This window comes from Lactuca saligna, chromosome 6 (assembly GCF_052625555.1).
Source record: "Lactuca saligna cultivar CGN05327 chromosome 6, ASM5262555v1, whole genome shotgun sequence".
Classification (NCBI taxonomy): Eukaryota; Viridiplantae; Streptophyta; class Magnoliopsida; order Asterales; family Asteraceae; genus Lactuca; species Lactuca saligna.
The window spans coordinates 121,926,718-121,938,359 of NC_136422.1; the positions used below are offsets into that span (position 1 = coordinate 121,926,718).

Consider the following 11,642-nt stretch of genomic DNA (forward strand, 5'->3'; position numbering starts at 1 on the left):
GGGTTTTATGCATAAGAACAATCCTATGTGCTCATGCAAACCCTAATGCTTAGATCTAGGTTTCTCTATTGTACATGCTTTGAATCCAAGACTAATAAACTTAGATCTAACATATTATGAACTGAATTAGGGTTTATAGAATTACCTTTAATTGTTATATAGCAATAACAATCAATTCCTTGCTTGGATTGGCTTCAAAAGCTTAGTGCCTCAAGTGTTGCACCTCTAATGGAGTCACAAACACCATATGCAACTTGGATGAAGAGGAGAAGAAAGGAGGCTGCCCAAAAAACGACTAGAAACCCTAGAGAATCAGTTGTTCACGTTTTTGGAGCCTAAGGGGTCCTTTATATACTTGTGTGGGCTGCTAGGGTTTCAGTCAAAACCCTAATGGATAGCTTAAACTCTAAGCAGCCCATGGAACCTTCTGGATAAGGCTATGGACGAAAATATGATGGACTTCCTTCATAATTCCGTTCACCCCTTATTCCTTTAGTATTCCTTAGCCTAATAACTCAATTATCCAATAATTGCAGTCCAGTCCCCTGAATTTAATTAATCTCTTTTAGCCGCAAAAGTTAATTATCAATTAATTCTTGACTAATATTAATTAAACAATATGATTTCTCCTTTAATATATTATTCTCATAATATATTAATAAATCATATTTAAACCTTTCTCTCCTTAAATCATCCTACATATTGCTATGGTGAAGGCAACCCAAAAGGACCATGCTCATAATCGGGTCAAGTACATACCAAAATAGTTATGGACTTAGACACTAATCCAACAATCACATCATAATAGCTAAATCCACATCATGTAGTTTTTACCCTTAGTTTGCATGGCATATTTAATAGTGAGTTTAGATCATTTATACCTTGTGGAAAGAAAGGATGAAAATGTGTCGAAGCTTTCCTTTTCCTTATTTAACAGATTGTGCTTTGACATTTCGAACTTATGTTTCCTTCATCTTTTCATGGTCATTTGAGATAGTAACACTAATCGTGCCACCACTACTGGGTTTACCTTTTTCTTTTACATTGTTTTTTTAAGTACTTTGCATAGTAAATAGAACTTTTGGAGTTATTTTATTACAAGATGCAATGTTAATGATAACACTGACAAGATGTTTCTTAACTCTATTTATGCCATTGAGGATAATTTTATATTTTTGGCAAAAGTTACATATGGATCTCATATTTCCCTTGTCTCCTGATAGGACAAGAACAAAATGATGATTTGTAAATTAGGATTAAAGTAAAAGAATAATGTGAATAATTCTCTTAAGACAATTTGGTACTTAACCAATCATATACATAAGCACTAATGCAACAATTGTTTTCTCTAGGGCTGTTAACGAGAGAAAACGACGACAAAAATAGCCTCCCGCATCCCTGTCGCAAATTTTCCTATTTCCCCGACCTCAACCTTGAATTCCCCCGTTTCCTCGCCCCCAAATTTCAAAACCTCCCCATTTCCCAGTTTTCCTTGTTTACCCCGAATCCCCACTTAACCCCATTTGGCCTGATAATATCCTCGTATTAACCTTATTTACCTTATTTTTTTTGTTTGTTTATTTCGTTTAACCTTAGATATTACAATAATTATTTAGATACAAAACATACATCCGAAGGAGCATAATATGCTCTACAAATTACTTCGACTATCAAAAAGTAAAAACCACACTTTGGATATCAACACTTAAGCGTAGAATTGTCACAACAAGTATTTCGTACCTAAAATTCTCCCCATTCATAACAAAACTCATATGATTCGAAGTTATGCATCAAACAACAAATCAACCATACCAAGCAATGACTTCCAAACTCCCGACCACCACATAAAATGATTTGTTATTTCTTTTCTATCCTTTGCTGAATTAAATGATATGTTGTAATTCTAATTAATACACTTTGAAGAGTTGCTAAAGGATGTGTCATATTTTATTTTACTAGCTTCAAACTTTATAACTAGTTTCTAAAAGTCTTAAAATAATTTTGATAACATGTTGTGTTAATGTCAGGTTTAAACATTAAATATGTTAAAAACGATTGACACTAACTTATCCATTAATATCCATGCCGTATGTGTCAACTAGTTACTTAAAATGGTTGAAATTTGTTGTACACATCTATTAATTTTGTGTTGATCAAGTTTGTGTTAGGTTAACGGATTTACGATTTAGATCTTGTAAACGTGTTATGTGGTGTCGAGTTGAAAAAAGTATTTTTTAGAGCGATGACACTCACACACCTCACTTTAGTTCTACTCATAAATTACACCGTTGTCACATATAAAACTTGAACTCTTAACTACTTACATGTGTGACACCATGTCAACACCAAATACCACCGACTATAATTTATTTTGTTCGGGTTGAAAGAGTTCATCTTTAACTTTACCCATTTAATATTAATGTCGTGTGTCAACTCATTACTTAGGCTATCCGATATATATATATATATATATATATATATATATATATATATATATATATATATATATATATATATATATATATATATATATATATATATATATATATATATATATATATAGAGAGAGAGAGAGAGAGAGAGAGAGAGAGAGAGAGAGCATCTTTCAATCGTCGAAGTTAGTGTAGAAGGGGTTTCCACCGATGAACACTACCCCACGTTATAAAACGTTATAACAAATGTGTTGTAACAAATGTGTTGTGGAGTGGGTGTGGTCACATATCTTAATGGAATACACCTCTATATCTTTTTTTTTTTAACTATCGCTTCTTCACTAATGAATACCATTTTCACATCCTTATGAAATGATTTGATGATGAAGTTAGTAAAGTGACTTCTTTATCAAAATCTATTTATTTTATATTGGCTTAGTGTGTCATATCATTTTTATAAGCTCTATTTAAATGAATTAAGTCGAAATAACTATTTCTAAGAGCATCTCTAATGGTGTGTTTTTTTATAACTTATTACTATTTTCTTAAGTGGTCAAAATAATTAAACACCATTGGAGTGTATGATTTATTTGTTTATTTTTATTGACCACTATATATATATATATATATATATATATATATATATATATATATATATATATATATATATATATATATATATATATATATATATATATATATTTAATAGTCAATTTAGTTTAAAGGTTTAAATAATCAACCAATTTCTCTTTAGAGCTATTTTATTTTCTACCTTTGATTTATTTTGATTTATTTATTATTTATCTAAAATTTATAAATAAACAAATATACAATATATAAATATAAGTTATATTAATATGTACATCGTTTGTACATGAATAAATGTTTATATTAAAATACGATGTGTTTAAAAAACGATTAGTTAAACGCGGAGGTATTATATAATATTTTAGATAGATAAGGATAAAATAGTTCAATTAAAAAAAGTATCATAAAAAAGTTTAACCATACGAGAAACAATTTAATTAGAGGTCAATAAAAATAAAATAGTGAAATGATAATATTTTTAGCCTATGATATAGGTTTACCATTAGAGATCCTAAACAAGCAATACAAACTCAAATTTATTTTGTTACAAAATATTTAAAAAGGGAAAACAAGAATAAAAACTTTTCAACTCAATTTTCAATTTAACACAATTATGAAACAAACACACACACAAATATATATATATATATATATATATATATATATATATATATATATATATATATATATATATATATATATATATATATATATATATATATATACTCAAATGTTCATCTTCAAAGAAAGTAATGTTTATCTTGAAAGAAAGTAAGAAAATAAAAGGAATATGTAAATGAATGCTTATGCCAACCATTTCATCCCCACATCCTAATTCCTTTCTTACCACGCATGGCCAAACCCTAGATCTGCCCCTTCAAAGGTAACCCCCTCTCTCTCTCTCTCCCCATCCATACACGTATATGTTCCCCTGCAACATTTATATAAACATATCTGCAGTTTTGTTGCAGTTAATTTTCCTTGAAAAACGACAACACAGTAAAGGAGATGAGTGGCAGCACGACAGTCGCGGTAGCGGGCGGCGGTGGCGGTGGAATATCTGGATACCGTCCGCCGTTCACGCCGGTGCAGTGGCAGGAGCTGGAACATCAAGCTCTGATATACAAATACTTAGTCGCAGGAGTACCTGTACCTTATGATCTCGTTGTTCCAATTAGAAGAAGCCTCGAAGCTTTATCTGCTAGGTTCTTCACTAATCCTACTTGTAAGTTCACAAATCTCCGAATCGTGTTTACGTTCTCAGTTTTTACTCTAGACTTCGTTTCGATAGATATCGTAGACTTTGACTTTCGATTTCAAAGCTTTTGCTTTTCAGATTGGGGAAATCGATTATGATTTGCTACAAAATTCAAGTTGTTCCATTCAATACTTTCGCTAATTAACCCCTGTAGAACATAAGATCTATTTCTGTATTGCAGTTTAACGAAGTCGGATTTAGATTTATCCTTTCATTTCTCTTTTTCCTGATCTTCTATTAGGTTGAAGTTTCAAAATCTTCTCATAACTTTCTTATGTATATGTTCGATTTGATTCTACAACACCAACCATACTTCAAATCTCCAATATATACGCAATACAATCATCCAGAATCTGATTTCAGTTTCTTGTTGTGTAATTTCTGACTAATCTTATACTTTTTGAAGCATTGAGCTACTGTTCATACTACGGGAAGAAGTTTGATCCAGAGCCAGGGAGATGTAGGAGGACCGATGGGAAGAAATGGAGATGCTCAAAAGACGCGTATCCAGACTCCAAATACTGTGAACGCCATATGCATCGTGGTAGAAACCGTTCAAGAAAGCCTGTGGAATCTCAATCTCAATCTCAATCTCTATCTCAATCTCAATCTGCATCTCAGCCATTGTCAACAACTGCAGTTTCAAATGTTAGTACTGTAAGCAATGGTGGTAATAGAAGCTACCAGAATCTTGGAAATGGAAGCTTCCAGAATTCATCCTTGTATCCTACTTCTAGTTCTTGTAGTTTTGATTTTGGAAGCAATGTGTCAAAGTTACAGGTTCAGGGTAGTGCATATGGGATCAACAACAACAGTTATAGGTACCTTTCTTTTTTTTTTTTTTTTTTTTTTTTTTTTTTTTTTTTTATAATTATTTTGTTAGGTGGTGTTAAATGACTATTTTGCCCCTCAGGTATGATCAATCACTAACGGTTGATGTGGATGATCAAAATTACACTTCCAATACATGGCGTCTACTCCCAAACCAAATTCCGACAACTTCTTTAATGGAATCAAGAACCGAATCTTACTTACAAACCAAATCCATGGTTAATTTTGACTCTTTGGTTGACCCTTTAACAATGTCAAAGCCAAGTCAACAACAACAACAACAACATTGTTTATTTGGAAGCAAAATCGGGTCCCCAATTGAAGTGAAAAATGAGCAACAATCAATGCGCCCGTTTTTCGATGAGTGGCCCGAAGCTAGGGAACCATGGTCCACCACTCAGTTGTCCATGTCCACTACTAATGATTACACCGCACGAAGTGATTGTACCTCTAATGGTGTGTAAACAATATTGTTACTGATACTGATACTGACTCTTACTGATATTGATATACTGATAGTTTTGTTTTTGGTTTTGTGTAGATGGGTAAGAATGGAGGTGATAAGGAAGTGGGGATGTGGTAAAAGATGAAGTTTGTGTTTGATGTGTGTATTTGATCTTTGAATTACTTTGGAATGTTGTTCAACATGTGTTTTTTAAGAACTTTTTTTTTTTTTGGAATAAATGTTGGTCTATTTTAAATTGTATATTTACTTGGGTGAAGTGAGTTTTTATAAATGATGTACAAACTGCGTCCCAACTCCCAACTAAACTGTTTCTGGTTATAAATGTTGTCAGACTTTTTTTTTTTTTTTTTTTTGGTTATGTATAAATCCAAGTAAACATTATTAGTTTTTTTTACTCCACAAAATCGACAAAAGAAATTTTAGAGTGAATGATTTTGATATTGTATTATATTTTGTTTTAGATTAGAGTCAATTTTTAAATTTGTTCATTTTTTTTTTTAATTATATCACCTGGAACCCAAGGTATCTGGTTTGCGATCTTTAGAACAAAAACTGACAAACGCAACATATTCTTTTAAAAATATATATGAAGTGTCTTTTGTGTCATTGAGCAAAGAAAAAAAATTAACATGAAATAAAATTGGAAATTTCAATGTTCAAATTAAAACAAAAGTAGCATAGTACTAAACTTGAAAAATAAAATAAAATAACATCATGTCATTTGTATCATTTGGCTATAAGTTATATAAAAAGTTAATGTTATTTGTTAGGAATAATTAAATTTTTTTAGAATTTTTTTTTTTGTCATATTTCAATAAAAAATGGTTCTAGGATAATGTTCTTTTCGACTTTAGACGGATTTAAATCGATTTCTTGTTGCATTTAGCGCAATTGCTGACAAGCTAATTATAAGGTAAAAGATTTCAAACTAATCTTGTTTTAGAATTACATATAGAAGCTTGTAAAAGACAACACTTGTTTTCCAAAAATAACAAACAAGAACTTATATTCTCCAAAGAAAAAGTTGTGATTAGTCTGCAAATTAATCTTATGTTTCAAGAAAAATATCATACACTAAAAAACTCTTAGCTTTTGCAACATAAAACTCTTTTAGCTCGAACAAATCTATGCATTTTTCTTATTGTCAATAATGCGAGTTTTGAGTTCATCAAAATAACCTAAAACTAACTTAGCTTGAGAAGACATAAATCTATTCATACCCAAAAATTTTACCCTTTTGTCTACCGATTGTTCATGGTTGAAGGTAGACACCCACCTTTCCATGCCGGATATATCATCGTTAGCACTGCTTGTCCCAAGAAGACCATTAGATCGAGCAAAGTCCATTGCACCGCTTCTTGTCGCCATAAAAGCTGTAAACAAGCATGCCAATTTATTAAGGGTCATTATTTAAATCTCTGAGCTAACTTAACAGCATCATCATGTCAGATGTATATCAGGTATACAGTGACCTACCAGAGTTATGCTCTAACAACATCATGTCAGACAACATGCCCATAAGGGTTATGCTCTAACAACATCTTGTGAGATGTATATCAAGTACACAGTGGCTCACCAAAGTTATACTCTAACAACATCACGTTAGACACATGCCGACGAGGGTTATGCTCTAACAACATCATGTGTGTCAGGTGCACAATGGCCCACCAGAGTTATGCTCTAACAACATCATGTTAGACACATGCCCATGAGGGTTATGCTCTAACAGCATTATGTGAGATGTATATCAGGTATACAGTGTGGCCCATCAAGTGACAAATATAAAAGGAAGTATTTGGATTTGGGAAAAGATGAGAAAGCATACCACTAAAAGGAACTTTGAGGAGGCAGTTAGCGGGAAGACCGATTCCGACTCCGGCAAGAGTGATTCCGACACTAAATCCGACTCCACAACCGGCACCAACGTATCCAATGACATCAGGGCCAAACCCCGGGCCCCATCCAATTCCACACCCAACACCTATTCCCATGCCCCAAAAAGCTCCCGAAGTAGGATGCACAGGATTCCATCTCTCATACCTTCTAAACAACCCCTTTATAATCATTAATACCTGCAACTACCACTAATTAAAGATTTCAAATAACTAATCTCATCATTAGTATTTACTCATGCGTTAAGTGTAGGTAGGTATGTATGAATGGGTGATAAACTTATAATAGAAAGAAATGTAAGTATGATGTTATAAATTATAATAAACAAATCAATGAAAGTAGCTTCTTATTAACTGCATTTAAAATCCCTTATCAATTGACGCTTTTGCCTTCATGTGTTATTGCTTTGTTCACTGGGTCGATAAGATCAATGGGTATATTTGGAAAATATATGAGGTAAATCAGTTAAAAAGAACACGGTATTTAGTGTAAAAACAAATGTGTTCAAAGTAGCTTTAGAGTTGAATTGAAGCTTCAATGGTGGAATCGTAGTTGGGATACCACTGAAATCAAAATATATGATTTACAAGATTCATTTGGTATGCAGATAAATTGAGCTCATAAAAACACATTTGCATCACGATATTAGCAGCTAATTGTTTCAGATATCTCTAAAAGAAATAAACTTCGCACTTTCTTGTTCGAAGAACCATCTGGATTCGTAATTGGGATCAAAATCATAATTATTCAAAACCTATATATCCAACGAACACAATAACTGAAGTACATAAATGGTGAATTATCATAAAATAAAGAATTACCATGAACAAATTCAAGAAAAATGGTGATAATCGAAGTAGCGAGAACTCGCGAGGTACCCGAATCGCTAGGGCAACAGAGACGACACTGTTCTATCTTCTGGTGCGCGCGGCTTTGTTTTGTCCATAGGATTTCGATTTTATTCTTTTTTAGACTTCACAAAAAGAGCACAAAAGTTTCTACATTTGAATTATGGACAACCAGTTTTATTTTGTCTTTTTAAGCACAATATTTCTTAATTAATCCGGTTAAACAACATAACTTTATTATATTTACCTTAGCATTCCGGATTTCCAGGTATTATATTGTATCATTTAATTTTGGAGTTAAGAGAGAGGACTCAACGAGTTAACGCCTATACTCGTTGAGTAGGATCGCGATGAGGGGACTCGACGAGTCGGTAAGGGTGGACTCGACGAGTCGGTAAGGGTGGACTCGCCGAGTCCGTGCTGATGATTGAAACCTAAATCCCTGGGCCTGAGCCCTATTTAAAGGACTTTATAGCCTCCATTTGCAGCTACCATTCCAGAGAGAGGCACCCTAGCGATTTTGAGCAAGTTGTGAGAGAGTTTGAGCTTCTTTGTTCGTTTTTGGTGTGATTTAGCCAAACAGGAAGGGTTTCCAGCAAGAAGGGGGCAAGAGGACTTCATTTCAGGAGGTTTTCAGCTTGGATCTTCATTTTGAGGTAGCTATTCGATCTTATTCCTCTATTTTTGCTTAAGAGCATTGAATTTAGGGTTTTCTATATCTTTTATGGCTTGTGTGGTTGAGATTTAGTGTCCCATTGAGTAATAAACTCTGGATTCAGACCTTTTGAGGTCCAAGGAGCTTGAACCACCTTGCTTTTTGTGGTTCTATGGAGGAAAGGGACATAGGTTGCCATGTTACAAGGGATTTCACCAAAATAAGCCTAGAGTGCCTTGCATGTGTACCAAGATTCGACCTCTATGTGGTCATTGGCTATGGGGAAGTCAGATCTATAGATTAGGGAAACAGATCTGACCTCAGAAGGTCAGATGGGTGTTTTCATGGGAGCAACTTGCCGAGTTCATGAGTGGACTCGACGAGTCGAATCGAGGTTGCCCCGCGATTCGTTACTGAGTAACCCGACGAGTGAAGAGGGGACTTGTCGTGCCAAGTAAGGATTTGAAGGATTCAGAGGATTAGAGTGGACTCGCCGAGTCGCTCGAGTGCACTCGACGAGTCTGGTCAAAGTTTTACCGTTGACTTCGTTGACTTTTAGGGTTTAGTCAATGTTTAGACTTATGAGCCATTAGAGGGGTAGAATGGCCTTTTACCATTCTTAGAGAACTTATAGAGAGGGGTTATCCTAGCCTTAAGAATTTGTATTAATTAGAGTAATTATTATGTGACTAGGTGGAGGTTAGTGCATAATTTCAGAGTTCGAGGTTTACCGAGTTATCCGAGGTGAGTCTTCTCACTATACTTTACCTTAAGTGGTAAATAGAGTTATGTGATTGAGTATCTTGCATGCTATTTGTGCGATGTGTTGCACAACATTATTTCTATGTGATTTATGTTGTGTGTATATCAGAGTTTACAAAGTTAGGATCGAAAGGTCGAAAGAGTTAGGACAAGAGGGTCCACAAAGTTAGAGCCAGAGGGCTCACAGAGTTTTAGCCTCGAGTGGCTATTATGTGTTAATGTGGTATCTTGGGGAACTCACTAAGTATTTATGCCTACAGTGTTTTGTGTTATGTGTTTCAGGTACCAGTGAGGATCACGGGAAGGCGTCGGCATGATCAGTACACACTCTTGGAGTTTTTATACATTTTGATATTGGGATGTATTTTTATGGATTTGATATGTGATACATTGGGATATGAGAATGTTTATGAATTAAAATTATAAATTTTAAAAGTGAAAAATTGTTTTGAAATTTACCTTGTTACAAGTTGGTATCAAAGCCTTGGTTTGAGGGATTCAAATGCACCTTAGAGCGTATTTGAACTCAAACTGAGAATTTGAGGAATTTTTCGGAATAAAACAAAATTTTTCTAAAAGAGAAAAAGGGTTTTGAAAAGAGCATAGAAAAGCAGTGTGTACGATCACCCAGCGCCTGAACAGTGATTTCCCAACATACCCTTATATTATGTGTTATGTGATATGAGATAATATGTTATGCATGCTAGAATAGGCTAGGTAATCTTATTAGGAATAGAGTGGCGTGATTTGTGATGCCTTAGCCTAGGGGTTTTGTTGCTAGGAGATGCTTGAGAGTGAGTAGATAGCAGCGAGGAGCTTGTGAGAGATCTGCTAGAGAGTAGACTATGCATAGTGAGAGTAGAGTACTTGGGATTTGGGATACTAGGAGGAGGACTTAGGTTGAATATTGATGTTGTGTGGACGGTAGTATTGGGCCCGTACTACTGAAGACACCGGAGTAGTGTGCAGCCCAAGTAAGAATCCTTGGGGTACCAGGGAGCGAGTAGGGTCGAGTTATCAAGTGCGAGTATGCTCGAGCGAGCTTCTGATATTTTTATGTTGTATTTCAGAGACATCATGGTTGGGACACACCACAGACTAGAGACCAGCAGGGTGAGTAATGAGGAGCTCCTCCAAATGATCCATGAGGAGGTGGATGCGGCTATCCGCGCAGAGATTCCAGAGATGTTCGGGTCTATTAAGACCATGCTGATTGAGACTTTTGATGAGAGATACACAGCGGTTACTGAGGCTGCAGCCGCTGCAGCTAGACCTTAGGGTGGTGATTCGTTGCTGTTCCGGGAGTTCAGCAACACGAAGCAACTAGAGTTTGATGGGACGCAGGATCCGATTGCTGCGATGAGATGGGTTTCTGATATTGAGGGATGCTTCTATACGTGTTCATGTCCAGAGCATTTGAGGGTCCGGTTCGCGTTGAACCAGCTTCGCCTGGGAGCGAAGGACTGGTGGAAGTTTGTGACGACGCACTTTTCGTCTGCTGAGCTTGCCGCGGTGACCTGGGAGAGGTTCACCGCCATGTTCCATGATGAGTACGTTCCTCCGGTGGAGAGGGAATGTTTAGCATAGGAGTTTCTGACCCTCAAGCAGGGTACTGAGTATTTTGAGGGCGATGTTCTGATCTGAGCACGTGTCTACCAATCAGATACATATGAGTCGGTATTTGAGTATTTTGAGGAGAGACATACGAGAGTTCATGTCGAACTCGTCATACTGAACATTTTTCGAGCTTCAGGAAAATGCTCGGAAGAGGGAGATAGAGCTGGAGACTCAGGTTAGGGACGAGGTAGAATCTCAGGGGAGGGATCGGTGACCGGCTTAGTCCCAGCCGGCAGCCAAGCGGGCCAAGCCCACCGATTCGAGATTAGGGAACCAGAAGGGTCGTACTTGT

The 11,642-nt window shown here is 35.4% G+C and overlaps 2 protein-coding genes across 3 annotated transcripts; one reads left to right on the forward strand and one right to left on the reverse strand.

Annotated features, from left to right (window-relative positions):
• Positions 1 to 3,780: 3,780 nt before the first annotated feature.
• LOC144999972 (growth-regulating factor 4-like) lies at positions 3,781 to 5,897 on the forward strand. 2 transcript variants are annotated; one of them, XM_078959117.1, is made up of 5 exons: positions 3,781 to 3,903; positions 3,992 to 4,245; positions 4,685 to 5,099; positions 5,192 to 5,565; positions 5,651 to 5,897. In XM_078959117.1, the coding sequence occupies exons 2-5, from the start codon at positions 4,029 to 4,031 to the stop codon at positions 5,656 to 5,658; spliced, it is 1,014 nt and encodes a 337-aa protein (XP_078815243.1). In that variant the 5' UTR covers positions 3,781 to 3,903; positions 3,992 to 4,028; the 3' UTR covers positions 5,659 to 5,897. The 2 variants fall into 2 exon arrangements, with proteins under 2 accessions (XP_078815243.1, XP_078815242.1); XM_078959116.1 differs by having other exon boundaries at positions 3,782 to 3,903; positions 3,981 to 4,245.
• A 708-nt stretch (positions 5,898 to 6,605) lies between these two features.
• On the reverse strand, positions 6,606 to 8,441 carry LOC144999973 (Putative membrane lipoprotein). The gene is made up of 3 exons (XM_078959118.1): positions 8,290 to 8,441; positions 7,401 to 7,647; positions 6,606 to 6,948 (listed from the first exon to the last, which is right to left on the reverse strand). The coding sequence occupies exons 1-3, from the start codon at positions 8,290 to 8,292 to the stop codon at positions 6,701 to 6,703; spliced, it is 498 nt and encodes a 165-aa protein (XP_078815244.1). The 5' UTR covers positions 8,293 to 8,441; the 3' UTR covers positions 6,606 to 6,700.
• Between the last annotated feature and the right edge of the window lie 3,201 nt (positions 8,442 to 11,642).

Bases quoted from the DNA above. Each gene is read 5' to 3' on its own strand.
- LOC144999973 (XM_078959118.1), bottom strand. The intron at 6,949-7,400 runs GTATGCTTTCTC...GCTTGTTTACAG, and splicing joins CCTCAAAGTTCCTTTTAGTG to CTTTTATGGCGACAAGAAGC.
- LOC144999972 (XM_078959117.1), top strand. From the start codon at position 4,029: ATGAGTGGCAGCACGACAGTCGCGGTAGCGGGCGGCGGTGGCGGTGGA. The intron at 4,246-4,684 runs GTAAGTTCACAA...TACTTTTTGAAG, and splicing joins GTTCTTCACTAATCCTACTT to CATTGAGCTACTGTTCATAC. The intron at 5,100-5,191 runs GTACCTTTCTTT...TTTGCCCCTCAG, and splicing joins ATCAACAACAACAGTTATAG to GTATGATCAATCACTAACGG.